Source organism: Labrus mixtus, chromosome 8, assembly GCF_963584025.1.
Source record: "Labrus mixtus chromosome 8, fLabMix1.1, whole genome shotgun sequence".
NCBI classification, from domain to species: Eukaryota; Metazoa; Chordata; class Actinopteri; order Labriformes; family Labridae; genus Labrus; species Labrus mixtus.
The window spans coordinates 29,256,139-29,283,904 of record NC_083619.1 but is presented as its reverse complement, the minus strand read 5'-3'; the positions used below and the strand labels follow the sequence as shown (position 1 = coordinate 29,283,904).

General features: G+C 44.1%; 1 protein-coding gene and 1 long non-coding RNA gene across 9 annotated transcripts; one reads left to right on the top strand and one right to left on the bottom strand.

Annotated features, from left to right (window-relative positions):
• Positions 1-13,290, bottom strand: slc39a6 (solute carrier family 39 member 6). 8 transcript variants are annotated; one of them, XM_061043597.1, is made up of 15 exons: positions 12,751-13,009; positions 10,724-10,931; positions 10,172-10,613; positions 9,089-9,245; positions 8,669-8,764; positions 8,370-8,539; positions 7,350-7,547; positions 6,802-6,886; positions 5,894-6,274; positions 5,570-5,650; positions 4,923-5,113; positions 1,129-3,788; positions 1,030-1,068; positions 805-903; positions 1-739 (listed from the first exon to the last, which is right to left on the bottom strand). In XM_061043597.1, exons 2-12 carry the CDS (start codon positions 10,924-10,926, stop codon positions 3,636-3,638), a joined length of 2,157 nt encoding a protein of 718 aa, XP_060899580.1. In that variant the 5' UTR covers positions 10,927-10,931; positions 12,751-13,009; the 3' UTR covers positions 1-739; positions 805-903; positions 1,030-1,068; positions 1,129-3,635. The 8 variants fall into 8 exon arrangements, with proteins under 8 accessions (XP_060899580.1, XP_060899577.1, XP_060899575.1 ...); XM_061043594.1 differs by having other exon boundaries at positions 1-804; positions 838-903; XM_061043592.1 differs by lacking the exon at positions 12,751-13,009 and adding an exon at positions 13,152-13,290 and having other exon boundaries at positions 1-804; positions 865-903; positions 937-3,788.
• A 2,756-nt stretch (positions 13,291-16,046) lies between these two features.
• Positions 16,047-16,428, top strand: LOC132978485 (uncharacterized). Its single transcript, XR_009673933.1, has 2 exons — positions 16,047-16,153; positions 16,375-16,428. It is a non-coding gene; the product is annotated as an uncharacterized LOC132978485 (long non-coding RNA).
• Positions 16,429-27,766: the final 11,338 nt, after the last annotated feature.

Here is a 27,766-nt window from a genome sequence, read left to right as displayed (position 1 = left end):
TTGTGTGAAGGTGAACGAGTTTATTGTTGTTCAGGAATGTGAAAGAGGAAAGTGAGTCGACATCAGATGCTCGCTCACAGATTCAACACGGAGGTCAGACTCACATATTTGATTACTCTTTGTTTTCTTTTGAGGTGTTGACTAAACTCGACGGTCATTTTTGAGGTCACAAAGGATTTCGCTCCTGCTGTGTGGAGGCATTGTGTTTATGAGCAGAGGGTAATGTGTGTGAGACTGCCGTTAAAATCGATGATGATTTTTGGTTTCAGGTGTGGAGAACAAGCACACACACTTTCTGCATCAGGAAAAACATGCAACACCGACAGCAGTAAAACAGGAAACAGTTTTAACTACATGACAAAATAAAATAAAACTTTCAGCTGCTTTTAAATGTAACAAGAGGAGAGACGTCTATGGGACTGATCCCCTGTGCACTTTATATTCATAGATCCATTTTACCTCAGAAATGATCAGAGTCAAATCAACAACCCAAAAGCATTTTCAATAAAAAGGCCCCAAACACACGGACATCTATTATTCAGGTGATTAGTCATAAAAATAAAATAAAAAACACGAGATATGATGCATAAAGACTCTCAACACTGTGGCTGCCAAAAGGTTTACTTAGTTAGTGTTGTAGTTGAGACCACAAGAACCAAGACCAAGTCATACCCGGGACCAGAGTGCTCCGAGACAAGACCAAAACATTTAGGGATCAAGACTGAGTCAAGACCAAGACCTTTAGGGATCGAGACCGAGTCAGGACAAGACCAAGGCAGGGTGAGACTGAGTCAAGACCAAGACCTTTAGGGATCGTGATCGAGTCAAGACCAAGACCAAGGCAGGGCAAGACTGAGTCAAGACCAAGACCAAGGCAGGGTGAGACTGAGTCAAGACCAAGACCTTTAGGGATCGGGATCGAGTCAAGACCAAGACCAAGGCAGGGCAAGACTGAGTCAAGACCAAGACCTTTAGGGATCGAGACTGAGTCAAGACCAAGACCATGGCAGGGCAAGACTGAGTCAAGACCAAGACCAAGGCAGGGTGAGACTGAGTCAAGACCAAGACCTTTAGGGATCGGGATCGAGTCAAGACCAAGACCAAGGCAGGGCAAGACTGAGTCAAGACCAAGACCAAGGCAGGGTGAGACTGAGTCAAGACCAAGACCTTTAGGGATCGGGATCGAGTCAAGACCAAGACCAAGGCAGGGCAAGACTGAGTCAAGACCAAGACCTTTAGGGATCGAGATCGAGTCAAGACCAAGACCATGGCAGGGCAAGACTGAGTCAAGACCAAGACCATGGCAGGGCGAGACCGGTCTTGGTCTTGGTCTACAACACTACACTTACGCGTTAAAGAACACGTCGTTCCATCACGCTGGCTCTAAACGCCGCGCTCTTTGATGCTCATCTCTTTGGCAGCCGCGGTGTCGAGAGTCTTCGTGCAGCACAGCCCGTTTAAGACGAACGTTTGAGGTCGTATTTAACCGAGCGGCGCGCCGTCTCGTGAGGCGTCTTCAGGAGCGGTGGTAACAGAAGCGACAGGAACAGAGACTCAGTACTGTACACACACATGAACATGTTACTTAGAGCTTCACTCTCTTTGTGTTGTTTTCTTATTTGACCGAAACATCAGAGCAGCCTCTTTAAAAAATGTAAAGTAAATGTAAGAAATGTAACAGAGATAAAAAGAAAGAAACGACGACAGCTGGTGACTGACTCGTGTTTGACGTCTGCACTTCCAGACCAAACGTAACAAAAGGAATATCTGTAACACAGATTCAAGTTGAGCTGCCACATTAACCCTTTAGCTGCAACAGTACAAATAAATAAGAAAAAGAAGGGGACATTACTTCATGTTGGACACACACCGTTTTTCTTTACAAGCCGACTTCCCATCAAGTCACATGGGATCGAGGCTGACCTGCCAGAGATGCGTCCGCGTTAACATCCGATTTATTTTAACATAACATGGCTCCAAATGACTCGTAGAGAGGAAAAGGTTCAGTAGATTGATTTAACTTAAAGTAAATGTAATTAAATTTTTTGATTTAACTTAGAGCGCTGACAAAAGCAGTCATCGCTCGAGGAAGAAAGGGGGGGGGGGGGGGGGGGGTCGTCCAAACACGTCACATTCTTTAAAAGATGTTTTAGTAACCAACAGGCTCAGGCCGTTCCCCTACAGTTAGACCTTTTATTTTGGTAAAATCATGTTGTTTTTGTTGCCTCTGAAGGGGTTAAATCGCTCTCTTTCAGCGCCGCCACACTCTGTTAACGAAAACGGTCATTCAATCTTGCAGAACTCTTTTTGTTAGCACAACATTTTTCAAACTTGACCCTTAAAGACAAAAGAGGTGCGAGGGTTTTTTTAATTGCTCCAGTTAATCTCCAACGAGTAGCAGTGAAAAAAACGCAGTAAAGACCCGATACTGATATCGATATTGGGTAGGGAGAAGAAATCTGATGCCGATATGTTGACTGATATCTTTCTCAGATCTATGCCCGTATCAGCATATCCAGTGACTATCAACATCGGCTCATTTTATCTCAGATATGCACCGATATTACTCGATTTATTCAGTCAAACAGCATTTCATTTGAGTTTCATTGTATTACACTAGCAGTTCTCTTTCACCAGCAGAGGGCGCTATATGGATTACAACAAACATCATCACTCTGCAGAGTGTCGAGTGGTGATGCACGTACATGCTCAGTTACTTGAGTGACCATCTCGTCTTCATTATAAATCTTTTCAACAAGTGTTTGATAACTGAAGGATCAGCACAATAAATCAATATAACTACAGATCAAACACAGATCTAAGAAAGGTATCGGCTGATGAGATTTTTTCTCTCCCCAATATCGATGTCTGTATCAGCCACAAAAATCCCATATCCCTCTATCACTGCTCGACACTCTGCACAGTGATGATGCTGGTTGTAATCTATACAGCGCCCCCTGCTGGTGAAAGAGAACTGCCAGTGTAATCCAATTAAACTCAAATGAAATGCTATTTGATTGGTGAATAAATCTCGTAACATCGGCGCATATCGGAGATAAATGAGCCGATACAGATAGTCACTTGATATGCTAATTAGGGCCGATATTTTTATTTTTTGGCACTTTTAAGTTGATGAAATACTGACATGCTTTTAACTGCAGCAGAAACGCCTCCAACACTTCTGATGCAGTCGAAGTAAACGCCTGAATCAGACTTAAAAACTGAATCGTGAAGGCAAACACGACATCGCAGTGTGTTTCTTGTTTAGACTGTTAGGAGGATTTGTGAGTGAAGAGATGTTACAACGAGGATTTCTGTGTTTTTGTTGGCCGTGTTAAGGCTCAGGAGTTTGTCAGAAATGGGAGGAATTGTCCTAAACCAAAACTAAAACTTTTCTTCTAACCTCAGCTCAAGCAGCATGATGAACTGGAGCGTCAGCAGCTCGGGGGGGTTTGGAACTTTTCCTCCTTCAGCTACGACGACAGAGAGATGTGGGCAGTGGAACTGATGCTTCTTTTTTTGCGAGAATACAAACTAAGTCGAGGTGAGCGGAGCGACAACACCTAAAGAAAACAAACAACACACCACACCTCTGACGCTGAAACGCGCACGCAGCTCACAGACTGAACTGTCCTTCAGTAGCCCAGGTCCAGCTGGATTTTGTGCTCAAAAAGGGCGATTAGCAGCATGATGCAGAAGCCCAGCAGGATGCCGGCGTTCTGCAGCAGGAAGAAGCCGCAGTGGCTGAAGCCGTGGTCCCCGGCGTCGTTGTGCAACATCTCCGGCACCTGGACAGAGGAGAGTGATTTTAACAACTTAAAGAGGAACTTCATCTACCAGCTAGGACTACATGGTATCATCATGACCTTTAAACTAGAATCAAGCTGTAGTCGTGTGAAGAGGGACCCTGCAGGAAATCCTGTCTTTGCAAAACGTCCTTGTCTGTGTGTCAGCAGGGATCTGGTGTCTGCTTCACAGGGCGCAGTGCTGAGCTGTGGCCACCAGGGGTCAGCATCAAACATTGGAACATTTGCTGTTTTCTCTCAGTCGGCAGCAGGTTTTGACAGCTCACTGTTTTTGTGGTTGTGTAAAACTTCAACATGTGACCTGTTTATATAAAAAATGTGTGTGCGTGTGTGAAGAGGCCAGCTGGTCGTGAAGGCCGAGCTGAAGCACCGGTGACAGCTCAGACGCAGCTGACTGGACGAGAGTGCTTTCAGACTCAACATCTCTGAACTTCTGCTTCTGCTGCACAAACAGACCTGACGTCGCTTTTATCCCATGAATCGCATGCTTGTCCACGCCATCTCTGCTTATACAGATTTATAATTTGGTACGTTAATGTAATTCCACCGCAGCCTTTAATTTGTAACACAATGACCACGGCCATGCAGGGTTTTATTTTTCATGTTAAAGTATCAATTAGGGCCGTCAGTGATGTAATGAAGCTCTGAATTAATACAGTGTATTTTGTTTTTTTTATCTCATGTTATTTTGTCCCTTCAGGCTCTCCGTAGATAGTCGTCCTCAGTGTCTCCCTGTAGTCTCAGTGATGTAAAGGAAGAACACTGCTGCATCTTTGAATGTCTCATTTCACTTTAACAAACTCTCAGACAGTAATATCCACCTTATGACATCACACATTGACCTTATGACATCACACATTGACCTTATGACATCACACATTGACCTTATGACATCACACATTGACCTTTGTTACCGTTCCTTTGAGCTGTTTGACATCACTTTGGGATCCCTAACCACTTCCTGTTTCTGTGCTTTTTCAAAATCTCAAAGTTCCTCGAAAAGGACAGCAGACTTCAGATTAGTCACTTCCTGTGAAGCGGCTGCATGTCTGTGACGAGTCAGCTGTTTTGTTCGTGGTGCATTTAAGTGCATGAGAGAAAAAAACGTCAACTCACCATGTCCACCAGAGCCACATACATGAAGAGCCCGGCTGTCAGGGCGAATATCCACATGGAGATGTTATCTGCGTAGTGTCCGATCAGGATCCCCGTCACCATCCCCAGGTAGGCCATCATGGCCGACAACACGTTGTAGAGGATGGCCTGACGCACAGTCATACCGGCCTTGAGGAGAACCGCAAAGTCACCTGGGAAACGGAGTGCACATTTCATTCTGTCATCCATCTTTTAAAAAATGATACTGCATGAAGAAACATCTCTATTGTTTGTGCTCTATCAGCACACGACGTGAGCGACCGTCAGCGACTAAATCATCTTGATTCTATTGTTTCCTAGTTGAGTGTTGCGACTCCTCGCTGCTCGCCGTTTTAACCCCGATGCCCCGTTTCCATTTTCCTCTCTGCTGCTCTCGTAGACGGACGAGGAAAGAGGAAGCTCTATGACGCACTGACACTCACTTTAATCACTCACCACATACTCTGTGAGTAATACAGATTCTACTGAAGAGTACGTCATACAAACCCACTGAAAAACAACGACCTCATTCAGTATGCTAACGATAAAACACTTTAATAAAAGAAGCGTGTCATACTGCTAACTCATCTGAATCTGCGGCTGAGAGAGGATGAAACCAAACGTCTTACCTAACTCGTGAGGCAGCTCGTGGCAGAAAACAGCCACAGACGTGCTGAGACCGCTGGACAGACCCTCGGTGAAGGCAGCACCTGCACAGCGAGATATTCAAACACACAATAAACACTTCTGAACGACGAGAAGGGGACACGCCAACATGTTAACATGGCTGCGGTTTGTGCTTTGAAGATCCAAACTGTTAGCTACTTTCAGGTCAGTTTTGTTGAATTTTAAAGACATAAGAATGAGAACCCTCATTTATATGATGGCCACTTCACAGAATAAGACGCCGTTTCCATCTGCTGTTTCTTTCTGAGCGTCTTTTTTCAACCCACCGATAGCCAGCCCATCGCTGAAGTTGTGCAGTCCATCTCCCATGATCACCATCCAGGCGAGCGTTGCCACGCCGGCCTCCTGGAAGTGCTGCTCTGAGTAGGAGTGGGAGTGGCTGTGCGGGTGGTGGTTCTGGGAGTGGTGGTGGTGCAGGATGTGGTGGTAGTCGTGGTGGTGGTGGTGCATGCTGTCCGCCTGGCCAACCGTGTCGTGAAAGTGCGAGTGACATTTGTTCTCGCAGTCCTCAGCGGTGTAGGCGGCGGCACCAGATGGCAACACGGACACCTGCGGCGCCAGCATCACCTGCTCCTCCTCGGCCACGCTGCTTCCATGCAGGTTGTTTGAGTGGTCGCCGAACAAACCTGCGCCATTCGTCTCCACATCTGGAGAAAGACAATAACATTCAAATCACCACCTGTTATCCTCTAAATGCTACAGTTATTTTTCTGTTGAGCAGTTAGTTTGTGGTGTCCCTCAAGGCTCTGTTCTTTGCCCCTTATTGTTTTCTCTAAATTGGGTGTCTTTGACCAGATTATTCAATATCATAGTGCTTCTCTCTTTTTATGCAGATGACTCTCTTATATATGCCAGACATCCTGAAGTTATACAAAGATCCTGAGATTTAATGACCATCAGTCAGAGAAAAATACATTTTACCCAAAAATCTAGGAGCTCATTTTATGCTAACCTTAACAATTAGCCCTAAATAAATAAAAAAGGCTGCCAACATTGGGCTTCAAAACGTCTCTTCGGACACCAACGGGAGAAGTCACGAGACATTCTAACAGAGATTTTTTTTTTTTTTTTTTTTAACTGTGATTTTAAAAACATAAAGGATTTCAGACTTTTTCTTCCACCTCAGAGATGAAGTGAAATTTCATTCTTTTTTTGGTTCTGTATCTTATCCCACCTTCAGCTGGTTTCAGGTCGTTCTCCTCCAGAGCAGGCTGCTTCTCCGGATCTGCTTTGTCGTTCTGATCCCATTTCTTTTGGACCTGTTTGGAGAGTTATCAAAATATAATAACCGTAAAATCCAATTTATGAGACAAACTTTTGAAACCTTTTTTTTTTTTTTTTTTTAAACATCTTAAAGTTTGTCTGAGTCCTATATCCAGTATAAAATGCGGACACGCCGTCATGATAGTAAGTGTGGCAGCTGTCACCATCACCACACTGCACGCGGCCAGACTCGATTGAAAATAAGCCCCAGTTCATTTTGTATTGCAATGTGTGCTGGGCTCCTTCATGAGGTCATAATCATGTGCATTTCATTTAGCAAACTGTGGTTTACTGTTCAGTATGTGTATAGCTGCTTTGATTGAAAAGACTCCTCAGCTAAAGACAACAACCCTCTGAGAGAACCCCAAAAACAGACTAGGGCTTAAATACCGGTACACTTATATTCCAGATTTTAGAGTAAGTTTTGAAAAACCAAACACAAAAGGAACAAAGTCTGACCTTTTGTTTCTTGTCTTTATACATCTTTGCCAGCGTCAGGAAGTGTTCGATCAGAAACATGATGTAGACTCCGCTCAGAGCTGTCAGACCCTTCCACACAGGGTCCAGGTTCTCCTCCTGCTCCTGGTGCGCTTGATGTCCCTCCGAGAAATTCATCCCAGGATTCTCGTGGTGGTGATGGTGGGCGAAGGAAAGAGACTGACGGGATGAAGCGACAAACACTCCATGAATCTCTACCGTTATCAAAGTTTAAACTAAATCACAGACAGACACGACCTGGCCTCTGGACCGACACCAAATCTACTTGGGTCAGACTTGAGGTGATTTTGGTTGGTTCAAACCTATGGACTACAAAATGAGGGGACTTAACACCTGAACTGTCTGTTCCATTTGATACAACCTCTGGTGGGATAGTTTGTTTGGGTTGGGGTGGTGTGAATGCTCAAAGGAACTCTGGTCAAACATGCAGAGGCTTTTTAGGTCGGGTACAATCACTTCTATCTGAACCACTTCTCTTGCCCGCTTCCATCGCTGCAACACCTGTTGACCTGATAACTGCTCTCATATCTGGCAAACCGAGGGGCGTCCAAAACGGCCGTTGGGGGGGGGGGGGGGGGGGTCGCCTTAAAAGCGCCTACCTTCTCTGGTCCAAACAAATCCAGAGCATTCAGGAGCAGAATCTAAAGTTAGAAGGAGGACATACTGGCTGCTGCATTGTTGCACTTCAACATAGCATGTTTCCTTAATGTCTGATCAGATAGTACTATAGGTCACTTAAGTTGTTACTACATCTCTGGTCAGACAACCTGGGGCAAAGAAAGGAATCAAGTTGTTTTTCTGAATTGGAAAGTGGCGACAGGAAACTGGACAGACATTTAAAAAAGGCTCAAAATTATTTATGTCTGACTTTTGCCAAATACGATTAAAGGGATCATGCTGCAAGACGTTTAATAAAATTTGCGTGTTAAATAACCAGACTTGTAAAAAAACAACTGGATGTTCATCGTCTGGCTGACTCACGTGGGGGATGAGATGAAGGAAGGCGTCTCCGCTGAGCGTGCCGACAGCCAGCGCCACCAGGAAGCTGAGGAGGAACTTGAAGAAAACTCTGTTCATGAGCGGGATGAGCACGACGCCGAGCAGCGACAGCAGGCTGATGATGGTGATGGAGATGAAGCCTCCGACCCACGCTTAAATAAAAAAGAAATAAAAAAAACAACCGGATCAAACACCTCATCTACCGGAGAATTCTTCAGAAACTTCACCTCCATGTTCACTTTTTAATCTCCTACTGATATGTCATTGATTCTTGATCTCACCTGTCATGATGCTTTTGCTGCTTTCTCCACCGGAGCGCTCGCTGAAGTCGTGGTCCAAGTTGTCGTGGTCGTGGTGACCGTGAGCATGCTTATGATCTAGAGATCGGAGAGAGATTAAATTCATCCAGTTGAGTCAACTCAAGCTGCAGCTGAGAGTAAAAACATCTGTAACACCCCTGGTCTTAATGTCCTAAAATTCTGCAGAAGTGACCCCAGAGTAAACCACGCTGATAGTGTGGTGGTGAGTGAGCTCTATGTGGGCTGTGGTTCTCAAAGGGGACGGCCTGGGTTTGAAGTCGACCTGTGGCTCCTTTCCTGCAAGTCATTCCCCCCTCTCTCTCTGATTTCTGACTCTATCCACTGTCCTGTCTGAATTGAATTAATAAATGAATAAAATCTCGGTCCCTCGCTCGTTCTTACCTCTCTCCCCGTGTTGTGCAGCATCTCCGTCCAGGATGCACGCTTCGCTGTCAATCTGGTTGAGGAGGGCGGGGCAGAGGATGCTGAAGTCGCTGAGGGTCATGCTCCCCTCCACAGACATCCCATGTGAGGAGAGGATGCTGGAGGCGTTCAGACACTAGAAATAAAAAACACAAATGAAGTGAAAACGACGGCACTCATTGAGGAAAAACGGTTAATAAAAATCCACATTGAAAACCAGAGAGTCTCTCTCAGGGCGCACTCACACTGGTAAAGTTATCCTGTAACAGATCGCCTCGTGTGAGTGCGCCCTTAAGCGGAGAAAAAGAATCTTAGAAAACATGCTCCAGACGCCTCGTTTTAATCTTTAAAGTTTCTTCTCAGCGGTGACTCACTTCCTAAAACATAAAGTATAACTCTTGTTTTAATACTTACATAAAGGTTGTCATGACACTACAACTTCAAACTCTTTGACCCACACCGGTCAAAAAACAAAACTGCCATATTGATATTTCTTTCGTTACTACGGCAACAAGGAGTGAACTCCTGGGCGCCTGAGCTGCATATATAAACAAGATCCAGCTCCTTCCCTGCATGTGTGCGCAGAGCCTTGAGCCCGGTCTTTAGCCTGGAGTGTGACACTCGTCTGTTCACTTCCTGAACGGCGCCGCGCTCCGTCTCCGTTTCAAATACGCTGCAAGTCTTATTTTGACGGAGCACGCCTCAAGCTGGACGGAAGAGCTAGGCCTGGACAGGAAGTCAGACAAGGGGGCTCGCAATCAAAACAATAACAAAAGATAACACCGAGGCTGGCGGGGAATCATGGGAGTGATTCTCTCTGCTAACCCCCCCCCCCCTCGATGAAAACGTTACCAAGGTGACTGTAGTCATGACGAGCTAATGTATCCCAGTATAATTTATATGACGTTTTTATCACAGCAGCTCATACAGCTTCAGTACGGCAGTTTCCACGGCAACGATAAACAGCACGTTCACATATTAGAATCATTATGAGGAAGGACAACGTGGTGTCACAACATCTGATATTCAACATATTCAAACGATGTCCAGCTGATGTCCTACCTCCACTCGGTCCTCGCTCCGGTTGCCGGGAAGCCCTCGGTGTACACGCTCGTGGTCGTGCTCGTGGTTGAGGTGGCCCCCCTCGCTGACTGCGGCTGACTCTGTCCGGTTTGCAGAGAGCAGTCCGGCAGCAGTCTGTCCCCCTGCAGGACTGCTGGTTTGTCTTTTATTACCGTCTGCTCTCGCCACCAGTTGGGCGCTGTACGGCGCCGTGGAGCCGCCCTCCTGCGCCGCTGGCTTCCTGTCACTCGCGTCGTGACTGTCATTATGCGGATGGTGGTTATGGTGGCCGTTGTGGTGATTGTGATGATGGTGGTGATTGTGATGATGATGGCCTGCTTGCTCGTGGTGCTGCACCCTCACCGCCCTGATGCGATTCAAACCCACGTTCTGTAAGAGACGCTTCAGACCAGCCAGAGAGATGGTGCCGTTCTCTCCGTACCTGTTCGGTTTAATAAAACGCCACAGTTACACGTCAAACACATTCACGTGTAAAGTATGAATCGTTTGTCGGCCTTAGTTTTTAATCAAACGTTAACTTTAGCAGCTCACCTGTTGAACAAAGCCTCCAGGTGTTGTCTCTGACTCTGCTCCGCCCTCTGGGAGTCGACCACAGCCGGCAGTAAACGCACCGCGCCGAGCGTCTCCGTTGTGGGCGGGCTGCATTCCAAACCCGCCGACCCGTCGCCACCGGACCAAGTCAAGACTAGGAGGAGCATCACAGCCATGACGGCTCGACTCCTCTCCTCAACCATCGTCTCTGCCGGGGAAACAAACAAACAACGTTCAGGAACAAAAATGTGTTTGGACCAGAGAAGGTAGTTGGTTTTAAGACACGCCCCCACACGGCCGTTTTGGACGCCCCTCGGTTTGCCAGATATGAGAGCAGTTATCAGGTCAACAGGTGTTGCAGCGATGGAAGCGGGCAAGAGAAGTGGTTCAGATAGAAGTGATTGTACCCGACCTAAAAAGCCTCTGCATGTTTCTAATAAGCTCCACGAGCAGAAACGTGCTCAAACTAGGATCAATATTGGAGATGCTTTTTGAAAAATGGAGAGAGGTTAGAACACAGAAAGGTTTACAGACCCATGCAGAGCTGGATAAACACTGAAGCTTCAGAGTCCACCACATGGTGACCTGAGTGAGCATCGACTCTAGAGAGGAAGGGGGGGGGGGAGACAGCTCTCTATGATGTTTAGAATTTAGACTGCAGTACCCATTTTAAACACTAGGGGTCAGAGTTACATACTGCTCCTTTAAATTCTTTATTAATCTGAAAACTAACTTTTAGTTTACACAATAGTTTTATTTTTTTTTAAAACAGATTGTTAAACTCTAATTAAGCAGCGTTAAATCAAACTACAAGTTCCACAAAGCTACACGAACATACCAGATTACTGTTAATGTTTCTGTGTGTTTTAGTTTCAACACCGCTGCCGTATCACTCGAAGTTAAAGCTTCACTTTAACACTTCAATACAAAGAAATACATGTTTTTACAAAATGGGAAAAATAACACGACACCTGTCAATACAGGTGTGTGACAGACAGAGGAGCTTTTCATCAACATTTGTTCATTCATTTCTGACACTTCTGACTTACTTTACGAGAGCTGTGCATCTTCACTCGTCTCTCGACTCGATCACGATTATCCAGTCAAAGATTCGATATCACGATTCATCCTCACTTTTCTATTTTACTGCACGGAGCTTTCAGCTGCTCTCTCTCTGTCACCTGACATTCACAACATTGACTCTCTCCCCATCTTCAAATCCAGACTCAAAACCCATCTGTTCAAGTTCTCCTCCTCACTCTAACATTTTAAACTGCGATTACACTGTCCTACATTTCATTTCTTTATTGTATGCTGTTTTTTATCCATCGCTGTTTTTAAAATGTTGATTGTTGTACAGTGTCCTTGTGTGTCTTGAAAGGCGCTTATAAATATTATAAAAAATATGTATTATTATTATTATTATTACTAAGTTGCTACTGCTGTAAAAACCCAATTTCCTGATATGGATGTTTCACATTAAAAGCACTTCAACTACAGATAGGCCGGGGACTTTTATTGTGAAGAACTTGCCGGAAGTAGAAAGTGTTTATCATTGAAGGAAGTCAGAAAACACAGGAGCGGGACTTAATTTATGTTGTTTTCTGTCACAAATCCTTCTGTTAGTCTACTTTACTTTCATTTACACTCCACTGTGTGTGTTCAGGTAAAACAAACTCACTCAACGCTGCTCAAAACAAACAACATGTAGCGGATGATCTTTTCTAACCCTCGTCAGCATTGATTAATTTCAACACGTACAGCAGAGGACAGATGGAAACAGGTTCAAACTTCAAAACATATCCTGCCTGTTTTGTTCATTGTTATGCCGAATTGATCACCTGTTTCTGATCTCTTGACATTTATTTCGTTTAAAAATGTAAAAATTATATTTGCTTCATAGGAGGAGTAGAAACCTAAAGTTGACGCTTTTCTGTTCAGGGTCCGGCGTAAACGTGGTCTAAGAAAACAGCGCGACGATGTTGTTGTTTTGAATTCAGGATGAGCTGCAGGTAAAAGTGTCTCACCTCTTCTGCGTGTCACACAGGTTTAGCGTGTTAGTCACCGTGCTAGCTGAGGTGTAATCATGCTGACAGATGGTACCTGCCAGGTGTCTGCGGCCCTGGCTCAGGCCTCCTGGTGCCGGCGAACAGTACCGGAGATATCCATCCACACGAATATCTTTAATAAAACTCCTTTTGAACTGTACGACCGAGCAGAAACACAAACCCCACACCGGAGGTAAACAGAAACACGTTGGGTTTTGTGCGCTCTGCACCAGCCCGGTGCCGTGTGCACAAAGACGACAAACCCGGAAACTGAACCCGGCTGCCGCCATGCCTCATCTCATCCCCCCCCCCCCCTCCTCCTCCCCCGGCTAGGATACAACTCCGAAATAAGCGTTAAATGTGTGTAAATAACTCCTTACAGTGGGGTTAAGTGCCGTGTTGTCCTCTCTGGTTGATGTGAGCGCTTCCCGGTGTTGCTCGGTAACCTCCGGTGTCTTCTCCGTTAACAGCGGCTGAAGGATGTGAACTGTGCTGCGTTCAGGGACTTCAGGATATATGTGAGGCGCTCCAAAGAGTGAAGGAGGAGGAGAAAAAACTGGTTTTTAAACTCTCAAAAGTTCCCCTTTTGATTAGCTGAGGGGGCCTGCTGTCATGTACGGAAACCCAATGAGGCCGGTACTACGCTTTTTGTCAAATAGCTGATCTACCGGTATTTTTTTTATTTTTTTATTTTTTTGTACATTCTTAATTTTTATTTTTAGATTTAAATTGTACTGTGTTCACTTTTTGTTTGTTTGTCTCTTTGCTCTTTGCTCCTGTAACACTGTAAATTTCCCCGTTGTGGGATAAATGTGAAATCCAGTTATTGATGAAAAAAAATACTCTTTTCATAAATTATTAATATGAAATAAAAAGTTTAAATTCTGAGTTAAAAAGTTGGAATATTGAGAGAAGTCGTAATAATTGATTTATGAGATTAAAAAAAATCTGAATTTTAGGAGAGTGACATGTCATAATTGTAACTCCCTATGTCATTATTTTGACCCTTTTATCGTAATTTCGTCCTTTAATGTCGTTTTTTCAACTTTTTATTGCATAACTTTAACTTTTTTAACTCATTGTGACTTTTTTTCAGAACTCTGTCCTAGAATATCATCGTTAGACTTTTTTTAAATCTCATAATCTGAATATTTTATCATGATTATGTCCTTAAATCTTCAACTTTTTATTAGTGCATAGTTTTGACTTTTAATCTCATTATTTAAACTCAGCATGTCATAATGACGACTTCTTATTTCATAGTCAGTATTTTTTTAATCGTACAATCTTTAGAAAATTTTGAATTTTTACACCAAAATATCTAGATAAATGAAAATGGACCAAGCCTCTGTTTTAGTTTCGTTTGTTGAGCCTACTTACGTTACCTCAAATATTTCTAACCGGTATCGAAGCTGTTACCGTGGAAACACCGGGTGTTGCGTCAAAGACCGCTGCATAAGGAAGCTACTGAAAGCTGCCGTACTGTTGCTGTATGAGCTGCTGAGATAAAAACATCATGATCTAAAATATAGTCGGATACATTAGCTTGTCTGTAAATATATTCTCTTCATCAGGTCGGTTTCGCCTGGTCGGTGGGGGGGGGGGAGTAGCAGAGAGGATCACTCCCATGATTCCCCGCCAGCCTCGACGTCATCTCCTGTTATTGTTTTGATTGAGAGCCCCCTGGTGGTGGACTTTACATACTGTGCCTTTAATGTGCTTGTAGTCTCAACAGCATTGGCAATGAGGGAAACCTCCATGTCCTTTGAGAAGAAATGAAATTATTTTATTGTTTTTACGTGTTTACTCAGGTGCACTTTCCCAAAAGGTACGGGTGCGTTGATGTCTTGCTGGTACGTCTGAGTTAACATTTACCTCGTGACATAAACCCCCTGACTCTAACAGTATATTTATTAACCACTGGTAGCTTAATTTCTGTGTTTATTTCCAGCTGTCAGGTGCTGAATGGATCCTAAAGCAGGACAACAAGCGAGGGGACACTGAGGTGTAGTCCACGCGTTAGCAACATTAGCACCAGCGCTAGTTTGGTTACATATGCCATCCGCTAATCTCATGTACTCGCGATTCTAGAGTCGGTTGGGGCCCTTGGCAAAAATCAGTTTGGTGGGGGGGGGGGCACTCCAACCAGCGTTCAGAAATTTGCACATTTTGGGCCGCTGCTTTGGTTTAAAAGTCATCAGCCCTCTGGGGACCCCTACTGGTTTGAGCCCCAAGCAGTTGCCTGCCTTGCCTGTTGACAAGCAGCGCCTCTGATCTCATGGAAACAAAAGTGACAGCGTTGCACAATCACATCGAACGGAGGAGAAACCGGTGCACAGAAAAATGCAGTTTGCGTATAAAAGGGCCAAAACGCATAAAAAGTTTAAAAAAAAAAAAAAAAAACGCCTATGTATGGACGAGGCCTGAGAATACGTATTTTGTGAGGAGCACTTGAAGGCAGCACGGCAGGGAACTGAGACAAATGAAGCAGGACAGTAGCAGCTGAACATGTGACAGAGCTTTAACGTGTTGAGAGAACCGATGGCGTCCAGGTCCGTGGGAAAGACGAGGGGGAACAGGATTAGTGTGGAAACATTTCACTTCTCCATTCCTAAATCCGTCCATTCTTTCTCCCACTGTATGAACCGCTGTGGTTCAGTAAGTCGTGTTCTCTGCAGTGAGATCACAGTGGATGGACTCTATCGGCTGGTGGGAACCTCGGACACAGCTGAGATAAAAAAAATAAAAAAAAACCCAACAGAGCTGAAAACTGAACCCACATGTATCCCAACAACCAGCTGATCCTCCGCTCTCTGATCACACCCTCCTCCAAAACAAACAGCTGTTTAAGATCCTCTGCAAACATGTTGTGTTGATGTTTTCTTTGGTGTGACATTACTGGCTCTAAAGGGATAGTCCGCTAAACCTGGGGCCTGTTTATGGGCTATAAGGTGCACGTTTACAGAACAAGAGTTCCCTGAGAACTTCACACCATGGGGACTCCTTTTCCGTTCTCACTGTCATGGTTGCTGGGAGAGTAACTTCCCTTGGGCAGGCGCTAAAACGGGTTTCTAGGAACTAAAATAGTGCAGAGAAGAATCAATAAATAAAAGGGGGGGGGGGGGGTTCCAACAGTTCCCAGAACAATGATAAACGTCTTGTGATGTAATCCAAAGACGACAACTGTGTTCCTGAAAACGAAGACTTTTGAAAACAGCAACCGTCTACGTCGTCATGCAGGTGTGACCTGGCAGGTCAGACAGACAGATAGACAGACAGACAGATAGACAGACAGATAGATAGATAGATAGATAGATAAATAGATAGATAGTTTATTGATCCCGAGGGAAATTCAAAGCATCCAGTAGCAGGTTACAAAGACGTACATGACATAAAACATTTGTTACAAATTAACCACAAACCGACCCCCCCCCCCCCCCCCCCCCCCATACATATATATTAACCTGAAGATTTAAAGAATACCTCTAGATGAATCAAACTTAAACTGTGCAATTAAAAATAGACTTATACAAGAAATGTACATAACCCGTGCAGGGATAAAAATATATGTGAGATTTAAACAAGAACCTAAAAACAGTTGAGCAAAAAAATCTGTAATTAGACCTGAATATAAAAAATAAAAAAGTGTTGACCTTCTGAAGTTGTGTTGTTTATATATGTACAGCAATGTTTAAAAAGCAGATAGTGCAGAGTTATCAAAAAACAGACATTAAATAACAGGCAGTGCAAACATTAAAGGTGCGATTTAAGTAATTGTGAGGTGAGCATTAAATCTCAGGAGAATCTCCGGAGCAGTCCTCCTCAAATGATCTGGATTTTTTAACATATATATATAATGCAGCAGTTTCATTACGTACACAGAGGTCGTTAGCGGTCGCGTCATTTCAGATCAAACAGAAACTCGAGGTCATAGAGGGAGGGAAGGAACACGCAGGTCAAACCTCCCGTTAATATCTCCTCTGATGTTTAACAGAAGCAGCGAGCTCCTCTCACCCAGCCCACAAACACAATATTGGTTTTGGGTTCCTGGGTGCGTCTCTGCGTTTGGACAGAATGAAAACAACAGCTTCATCTCCACACACACACACACACACACACACACACACACACACACACACACACACACACACACACACACACACACACACACACACACACACACACACACACACAGCAGGTACATCAGGCACCATGTTGTGTTGAAGGGGTGTGGATGTTCCAAGATGAAGGTGGAGGTGCTGCTCCACATCTGTGTGACAGTTTACATGTTAACATCAGAGCTGCTCAATCTGCTGAAAACTGTAATGGTCCAATCAGTGAGCTGTTTAGAGAGTGAGATGATAAAGGTATCTTACTATCTGATCATTAAGGAAACATGTTGAAGTGCTGGCTTCTCTGACAACAATGCAGCAGCCAGTATGTAGGCAAATATTCGCAGAGGCTTCGAGGAGATGTAGAGGTTAACAAGAAGCCGTGGCCACCGCCCACAAAACAACAAGTAACACAAACAGTTAGAACAATAACAAACCAGAGGAGAACGCCTGAAAACACAAAACAAAGGACGTACAAAGAAAGACGGCAAAGAACTAGTGCCGACGAAAGCCGACTGTGGCGTCGCCTCACGTCCTGGCCAAAAAGTTGCACTTGAACACACCGCAAAGACTACAGCCAACGACCAACCACCACGTACGTTCTGGTCATGTGTGAGAGGAAATACCTCTCCATGCCAGTAGGGGGCGGTAGTCCGTTGTTTATGATACAAGAAGAGCATTTTCACACCGCTGTCGCTCACCACTTGTATTATAGGTCGTCTACTGATGGAGAATAATGTCTGATGAAAAGTAGAAAATGGCGCTGGCGTTGTCAGTTCTTCGTCTTTTAGTGGAAAAAGAAAAGAAGAGAAGGAGGAGACAAATAAAGAGAAACCGCACTAATGGGTGAAAGCATGGAGACTACAGAGACATGCTCAAGGGGCTTTACTGAACCTGAGAGGAGGGCTGGAGAGACATGAAACCTCCCAACAGCCAATCAGAGAGATTCATCACCGACCGCCGATTCAACATGTTGAATCTGCAAAAAAAAGGACGACGGGGGCGACGGAGCCGGACACACCGCAAAAACTAGGCCGACTGTGTTTATGTGCAGGAGGTCAGAGAGGTTATGGACGGCCTTAAAGGTGACGAGCGGAATCTAAGAGTCGATGGGATGTTTAACCGATGAAGCTGCTGAAGGACGGGGGGGGGGGGGGGGTTCTGGAGATGATGTGAGCGGCAGAGTTCTGGACCAGATGTCATTTTTGGACGGACTTGAGAGGGAGACCAAAGAGAAAGGAGTCACTGCGGGATGTAACCAGGGTGTTGACACATTTACAACCAATCCACAATGACAACGTGAAAGCAGAACGACCAGAAATAAACGTCTTTACTTTCAACCTGAACACAAACACAGGACCGTGTCAAGTGTCCCCATCAATATCAAAACATACAAGTCCAGTCCGAGGGTTCTGTGCTGACACTGGTCTGAAGCGTGTTGACTGGATTACTACTTACAGGATCCACAAGGGGGCGACATATTGCCAAGAAACACCTCTGCAGGATGACGCTGCCTCTCATGTTAAAAGGCTGTTGAGTTTATGGAAACTTTTATTTATCATGAAGCTCTTTAAATGATCACAACAGAACCACAAGAGGTCTCTCATCTTGAGTTTATTTAAAGTTTTTTATTTCAAACATTTTTAAAAGAGAAGAAAAGATATCAGAATCAGAATCAGAATCAGGTTTTATTGCCATTTAACTTAAATAATACAGAATAAGAAGCTATTACAATATATCAAATATAATTTTAAAATGTAAAATATAAAAAATAAAAAACACAAAATGTACAAAAGGTGAAATGTAGGAGCTGTGCAGTGGACTATGAGAAAAAATACATGTATATAAATATATGACTTTAATATATCCTCATATCGTGTTCTGTGGTTTTAAGTGATTGAATGTTGTACATTTTTACTCTCTGTCCACACAAACACCCGACTGGGGACGAGAGTTGGGAACAGCACTGCCAGGATCCTGAGGAGAGAGAGTGCAGAAACACGAGCACATTACACCCCGTCCTGCAGGCTTCCCGTCCCGGATCTCATCACTCACACATCAACGCGCCTCCATACCTGAAAGAACTGCTCATCTTACAAACCTGCACAAGACACCAACCCCCTCCAAACCCCCCCAGGACTAAACTCTGCTCTATGGGGGGAGGGGGGGGGGGGGGGGCAGAGCCTTCTACTCTGCTGCCCCACGACTATGTAATGCTCTCCCTGACCACCAGAGGGCCCCACAGACTGTGGACTCCTTTCAACAAGGACTGAAAACCTTCCTCTTTAAGAGAGCCTTCTCTAGAACCCACGGCTCTGAGATGTTGCTTTATGTCCAGGTTTTTTTACTCGGCCTGATTTCACCTGTTTGATTTTAGTTGTTGCTTTTATGTTTTTATTCTTGTACAGCGCCAGTTCATACCAAATGTTATCTCGAGACACTTACTCCTTTTTATGTTACAAAAGAACAATGGGGTAGATGGAGGTGGGATGATATGCAGGAAGGATTTCTCCTTTGTATTCCTCCCGTTCCTGTTGTCCACACTTCTTCACCGCTGAGGTGGAGGTCGGAGCAGGCCGTGCAGGAACGAGGACGGCGGTGGTTGTGGGGACGACACAGTCCGACGGTGGAGGCTGGGCGTCAGAGACGTCGGGTGGTAGTTAGTGCCAGATCACCTCGCTGAAGGTTGAGGTACTCCTCCTGGGCACTCAAACAGTTATGAATCTTCAGGTGCACGACCACAAAGGAAACAGAAAAGTCGGCACATTCAAAGTCCTTTAAAGTTTGTTTTATGTGGATCGAGCAGCAGATTACAGATCCACAACGGACGTGTTTAAAAGCACAAAGCGTTCAGTGTAACGCTGATGAAATGCGTCTGATACAGCGACAGGACGGCAGCTTTCAGTAGGATTCCATATGTAGCGCTGTTTGGCGTAAGATCCGGTGTTTCATCTGTCATGGCGGCCGTGAGCCCCACGTTCGATGATCCATTACCCCTTGAGACGGAGCGCAGCGGCGCCAGTGGAAGCACACACATCGACCAAGCTCTGCTCCGCTGCCGTGATGGAGCGGAGACGGACGAGCACTCATCTGGTGGAAGTCTATTAATGGTGTGGTTGGGTCCAAAATGGCCGACAGTCTGTGGGTTACATTTGTATTAATAGTGAAAGGCCAAAGTACTTAGAGTCTCATTGTATTTCAAAAATGTCTCCGCCTGCGTTGGACTGCAGACACCTACGGGTTCTAAAGAGGTTTCTTAATGAAGGCGTTCTCGTCTCTCTACTTTGATGATTCGTTTTGAAGAATAACCCACTCGTAGCGTTCAAATCCAGACTGGTTGCGTCGACATTTATAACTTCACAGAGAGGTGCTTCATGCGTGTGTGTCTGGGAGTTTCATCAACCGTCTTTTTGAAGGGATTAAACGTGATGGATTTGATGAAATGTGTACGACACAGTGTGATGAAACCGAGAAGCTCCAGATGTCTATTTAAAAACATTTTCCTCTCTCTCGTAGAAAACTCAGACACGTTCGTTTATGTGGTTAAATATGAATCTTTTTTTCTCACAGGTGTGTAGTTAGTCGCTTCTTTAAGAGAAGAAATACAACGTCACAGAACTTCAAAAAGCTCGGATCAAAGAGACAAGAAAACTGATTTTCACTGACCCACTGCAGAAACCGAGGCCGTCATTTATTTATGAGTTTTTACTGGTTTAATCCATTTCACTGACGCACCCGTCTCTCTGGCTGCTGATAATCTGGCTCTTCAAAATCAACCTTAAACCAACATAATCCTTGAGAGCTGCAAAGTAATAGTTTAGTCAAGACCACACTAATCGAGACCAAGACATTTAGGGATCGAGACCAAGACCATAAATATCCAGTGGCGATTCTAGAATCTGTTAGGGCCCTCTGCAAAAATCAATTGGGGGGGCCCTCCAACCAGTGTTCATCCCCGTCATGTCTGCCAGTGTCCCGACGCTTACGCCTCTTCCTCTTTTTCTCTCTCTCCTTTTCTCTCCTATCGATGGATAATTCCTCTTCACTTTTCTTTGTTGACTTTAATTGACAAACTTTGGTTTTAACAGCAATAATGCCCTCACCAAGCAGGGCAACATGAGTGAGTGCTGTCAGATGGGGCCCCCTTTAGGGAGGTTCCCTACTGTCGTTTGCACACTTTGGGACACTGCTTTGGTTTAAGTTTGTCAGCCCTCGGGGGCCCCCTACTGGTCTGGGGGCCCCAAGCAGTTGCCTGTTGAAGAGCAGCGCCTCTGTAAATATCTCTGATAAATCATCTTGCGTGCAGCGGGCGTGTCACTCACTCAGACCGTAACACCGGGAAGGTTGCAGACGTAAACGGGGGTTATTAGTTCTTTTAGAAAGAGGCGTTTTCCTTCTAATCACAGTGATGACATGGAAATATAGCCAATCAGTGGTGGTCTTGACCGGTCTTGATTTAAAATAATACTGACCTTCAAAAAGTGGCCTTGAGAACACGACGGATTTTGAGTACTACAACACTTTCTGTGATAAAAGGTTGCCAATGTATCTGTGCAATCTAGACAGCGTGCAGGTGTTTGCAACTTTTGATGGATAGCACATTGGATAGTAGTATGTATGTTTGAAAACAGCCACTGTTCAGGGTAACCAGGGGCAACACAAAGTCCCTCAAAAACGACCAGAACATTTTCAGCAACCTGAACGATGAAGATTAGCAGACTTTTAATTCCAGCATGAAGGTTTAATTCTGGGGGGGGGGCAGTGAAAATAAACAGCTTACACGACGGAGATTTTCTTAAGTAGATTCAAAAGAAATCCACCTTCTGTTATTTATTCCAGCCATCAGTAGGGTTCAGGTGATTAGAACCACATTGCTCCTCGGTTTGCTTCTGTCCCAGTGAAATATTTCTAATGTTATCGGAACCATTGACATACTGACTGAATGTTCAGGATTGTTCAGAGATGACAGACAATATTCTTAATCAGCCACGCCTCGAGGGCCATATTGAGCATAAAAAAATGCAGAAATGGTGAATTATACCTTAAAACAGCCTTTATTAACTGTATGTACTAAAGCTTTTTGTATAATATTTATTAAATGGAAAATTTTAATGCAAGAAAACTCAAATTCTAGCAGGTGTATTTGTCTTATTTCTCGACAGAAATATCTCATTAAGCTTCATCCAACTGATGTGCAGATTAATGACAGCCACGCATTCTACAACGATACTGTCTCTTTTGTAACTCTGACCCCTAGTGTTTAAAATGGGTACTGCAGTCTAAATTCTAAACATCATAGAGAGCTGTCTCCCCCCCCTCCTCTCTAGAGTCCATGCTCACTCAGGTCACCATGTGGTGGACTCTGAAGCTTCAGTGTTTATCCAGCTCTGCATGGGTCTGTAAACCTTTCTGTGTTCTAACCTCTCTCCATTTTTCAAAAGCATCTCCAATATTGATCCTAGTTTGAGCACGTTTCTGCTCGTGGAGCTTATTAGAAACATGCAGAGGCTTTTTAGGTCGGGTACAATCACTTCTATCTGAACCACTTCTCTTGACTCGCTTCCATCGCTGCAACACCTGTTGGTTTGACCTGTTGGTTTGAACTAGAATCACACTGAAGTTGAACAAATTCTGGTATTGTAACGTCTTCAAAGAACAATAAGTTTACATTCCACCCTCAAAAACAAATTTTTACTTAAAACGATAACAATGCATTTGAATTGTATTTAAAGATGATTTTGAACAGTTACTGTATATCCAGAGAACTGTCCAAACAATTAAATTTGTTGTAGTAAGTTTGGAATACTGGTGGATAAATTTGTTTAAATATATTGTATATAATGATATCATCTGCAGATAAAGATATTTCATGATCTTGCGCTCCAATTTTGATGCCCAACAGACCTTTAAGTGTTCTATCAGCCATAGCCAGTGGTTAAAAATATAAGTATTTAAAGACTTCAGAATAAGAGGAATCCATAGATGTATTTAAGGGCCCCTTCCTCCACTGGGGCCCCTGGGTAATCAGCCCTGTTTCCCCCCTGTACTACTGTGCCCATGGTCAGAGCTGCCAGAGAGGGCAGCTGTTTTCATCATGTATCCCACTCATCCAGTCTACTCATCTTCTGTATCGCTAACTCTTCATTATTCACACATTCAGTTCAATACACAGCAGCTCTGTTTTTTTTTCCTTTGAGAGAATCTGCGAGACAGAACGATGGCTTTTAGCCAAAATCGCCACCCACGCATCTTGTCCGTTTTTCCTTTTTTTAAAAAGCTGTGTTCCCGAGAAATGTTCTCGGTATGTAAACGAGTCTGACAGCTCGACAATTACTCAGCTCAGTGACTCAGAAGAGACGGGGAAATGTAGAGGCATTAAGTGTCGTATTCAGGCCTGTCTGAGCCATGGTTCTGTATTTGTGAGTGTTTGAAGAGAGGAACTTTAAACTGTCAAAGGAAAGGTTTTACAGCCTCATAATCGGCTGTATTTAATGATATACTTCTTTAGCACTACAGACAGGACTCCCATAGTCATTATTTCAGAAATAATTGATCACTCAATCCCAAAACTGAGCCTAAACAAATTAAAAAAAGAAGCATCTGTTGTTTTAGCATCAATCCGTTAACCAATCCCAGTTATTGTTTGGCTAGCTGAGGGAGGTTGGTTGCCCCTATAAACAGCATGGTGTGGATGGGGCGAACTTTTGTCCCCCACTTGGTAGCAGGGCTAACGGTTAGAGAAGGAAGGGTCCACATTTAAAAAAAATAATAATTATGAATGAGAAATGTGTGAGTGTATACAATGAACATGACTATATTTATCTGTGGGGGCTGTTCGCTGAGACTCGGAGACCGGTTTGTTGATGTTTTCAAGGAGTCTTATCATACTGCAGTACAGCTGAGTATTCTGAGCCTCTGGTTTTTCTGAGATGCTCTCTAACCCTGATATTACCAGGCAATACATATTTCTCTGATCCATGATTACTGCGTGGGCAACTTGTTTCTTATAGGTCAACACTGAATTGACTTGAGAGCCGGTCGAGGGGGTTCCAATCAATACGGGAGGCTTTGGTGAGCTCGCTCTCTGATCCGTGGCTCGGCTGAATCGATTGTCACCACGAGGAGGAGGAGGAGGGGGGGGGGGAGTTGGTTGGTGTGTGGAAAGCATTCTCAATGACGTGAACACTGAAGGCTTAAACCTGCTGGTCTGTCAGATCTGTCGCTAACGAATGGACAGCCTGACTGAGCTGAAACAAAAATGATGGAAGATACACAATGACAGTTACTCATTGTCAGCTTTCTTTTGGAACCTTTTGGCCGACACGTGACCATTAGGCCTACGTGTTGTAAGAGAGGGTGAAGCTGGGAGGAACAACGGGTTAGCAAACGCTAAGTTATCAAAGTAGAACAGTCCATACCCGAGTCTAATTTTGAGGCGACTTTTTGATCCAGAATAAGTCGCCCTTAAGCACCAGCAATAAACCAAAACAAACCTTACCATACTGAAGACTCCGCTCTCCTCTAACAACACACCCCTCAAGTCAGCATGAAGGATTCAAGGGCAATGTCGGACAAAATTGTCCTCGACTTAAACGGCATTGTTATGTTAGCATGCTAATGTTAGCGCTCTTTAGTTAGCTCGTAGCTTCACATTGTTGTGTTAGCATGCGAATGTTAGCGCTCTTTAGTTAGCTCGTAGCTTCACATTTCATGTAAACTGACACAGAATGAGCGTGATCTAAAAACTCTTACTAACATCCAAATAATCAGTGAGTATGTTCTTCTTCTTCTCTCTAGTTCTTGACTAAAACAGCTTTTATACACAAGGGGAGGAGCCGGCCGTCCCGTCCATGTAAACACGGTTCTGACAACAACACAGCCAGCGGGACTCGAGCTTCTCCCTCATTGTAGACAGTCAGGACTCAGAGACACATTTACACAGGACAGACTTTATGATTTATTTATGTGGAACATGTTGATCATTCTTCCTTTAACCATGAGGTTTCCCACAATATGAAACTTATTTGTGGTGCTTGTTGACTGACTGGAGACTTAATGAGATTTTATAGAGCTTTCAGGTTAATCAGTGTTTCGGGTAATGTGTTACAAAAACTTATAAATTCTTCCTGAGTTGGTTGTTCACATAACAAACTGGAGAACAGAAAACATAATGAAGCAATTTCATTATGTGCAGGGAGAGAACTCGGTCACAGGACTTTTCAGTAATGGAAATTTTGACAACCTATGACGGAGTTGACATTCCTAGATACGTTTGTTCATTCGGCTTTTGTGTGAGCATCTCCGCCTCTTCCTCCTAAAATCAACAACCATCTCCTTCTCTTCTTTGTTATGCTAAGTTGTAGACAGTTGTAGTTACAGCATCCACAAACCTGTTCATGGTTATATCAGATTCAGATTCAGATATCAGCAGCACAATAATGTCTTTGAAAAGGTGGGGTTGCATTTCTGTTGAATGTAAAGAACATTGAAATTGTCTCTTAATTGTTCTGTTTAAATTAATCAGTTTAATTTAAACGTAATCACATCCCATGTTAATCTGGCAGGATGAAACCAAAGGTAAAGACATGAATGATCCTCCTGTACTGAACATCCTCTGTGATTCATCTTGATTTGATTTTTGAATGAGGCTCCTCATCTATTGTGATCAGACAGGTTGTCTGTTAATAGGAAACGAGGCATCTCTTGAACAGATTCATGCTTTCAGCTTTCAATAAACCCAGCAAAGCGGCGCTGTCAGAGATGGAGGAAGAAGTCGTTTCCTTTTTGAGCTCTGATGTGAGTAAAAGGAGAACGAGCCCAGAGGGCGGATGAATCCGACCCAAGGTTCAATTATCTGTATTTAAATTCACAGATGGCTCAGTGTGATGTTCCTGCAGCATGAGAGACGTCAGGTTTGTATTCACGAGGCGTATAAAGAGGGAGTTATTCATTAAACTGGTCTGCACTCTCTGATGGATTGACTGACTGATGGATGGTTGATAGATGTGTTGATGGATGAATGAATGGATGGAGATAGATAGTTGGATAGATTGAGTGAAAGATGGATGGATGCATAAAATTAGTGGATGAGGTGGATACATTTGTGTGGAAGGATGCTGCATTCATCCATGGCACAGATGGAGTATTAGAGGTGTGCATGGATGGACAAATGGACGGATGGACAGATTTATGGATGGACGCACAGATGGATGGAGATAAATGATTGGATGGATTGAGTGAGAGATGGATGAAAAAATGGATGGATACATTTGTGGATTGCATATATGAGACTATAAAGGAATCTTAAATAACTAATATATAAAGTTTATTTATTTTCCTTATTTGTTTTATTTAACTAATTTTTATGTCGGTATCATTTGTGTAATCTCCAATAAAAAAACCTCCCTCCATTTGTCTGTCCATCCATCCATCCATCCCTCCATCCATCCATCCATCCATCCATCCATCATCCATCCATCCATCCATCCATCATCCATCCATCCATCCATCCATCCATCCATCCATCCCTTCATCCATCCCTTCATGCATCCATCCATCCATCCATCCATCCATCCATCCTCCCATCCATCCCTTCATGCATCCACCCATCCATCCATCCATCCCTCCATCCATCCATCCCTCCATCCATCCCTCCATCCATCCATCCATCCACCCATCCCTCCCTCCATCCATCCATTCCTCCATCCATCCATCCATCCATCCATCCATCCATCCATCCTCCCATCCATCCCTTCATGCATCCACCCATCCACCCATCCATCCATCCATCCCTCCATCCATCCATCCATCCATCCACCCATCCCTCCCTCCATCCATCCATCCCTCCATCCATCCATCCATCCATCCATCCCTCCATCCATCCATCCATCCATCCCTCCATCCATCCATCCCTCCATCCATCCCTCCATCCATCCATCCATCCACCCATTCATACCACCAACTCTCCGTCACTCCATCCATCCATTTATGGATCCAGTATCTGCGTCAACAATGAGAAAATGCTTTAATTTGATATTTGTTATATTTTATTTTGTAATTACCTGAAAGACATCTAAAATGTTGGTGATTAGTCAGCAGTCACAAACACTATGCATGAATTGCAGTAGTTAAAGTGTTAAAAGGAAATGTTGTGAAAATTGCTTCAAATCTGCGTTTAATATGTTTAAAACAATCTTGTAATGAGAGCTGAATATTCAGAGGAAATCTGAGGACACCGAAGTGAATCTGCTCCCTGATGAATCCCGTTTAAGTGTCTCGTTAAGACTTCTTCTCCAGCAGTCAAAAAGGTTGTTTGGTGATTAGTGAAGGGTTAAACTCCCCCCTTCCCCTTCCTATCCCCTCTCCCACCCTGCAGGACGGTTCGGATAATCCCTCTCCCCCCTGTTTTCAGCAGCAAAGGGGGTCGGACCCTCCCTGTAGAAGAGCTGGAGCTACAGATGGTGGAGGAAATTAGAGTCTGCACGCCACGATCAGGATCAGAGCTAAAACCCCGAAACAGACGTGTCCCCCTCAGGTGGAGCTTTCTAATCATGGGGGAGGATTCTGCATTTCATCCGTTTCATTTGACGTCATATGATTTCACTGGGTACAAAAAGACACAAAGTTCTGCTGCTATTATGTTTCTAAGTCACATCACAAATGGGCTTTGGACAAAAGGACTTTTGGAAGCCAGAGATTCACTTTAACTTTGTACAGTTTTCTGCAGCAGGGGCGTGTCCAGACTTTATGACTGGGGGGGCCCAACTGGGGCTCTGACTTATGCAGGGGTGGCCTGAAGTGGAATGTCAAAATCACAAGAATTTCACTGCATTGGATGTTTTCTAAAATGAATGTAAATATACATGGGTGTGTCTCAGATACGT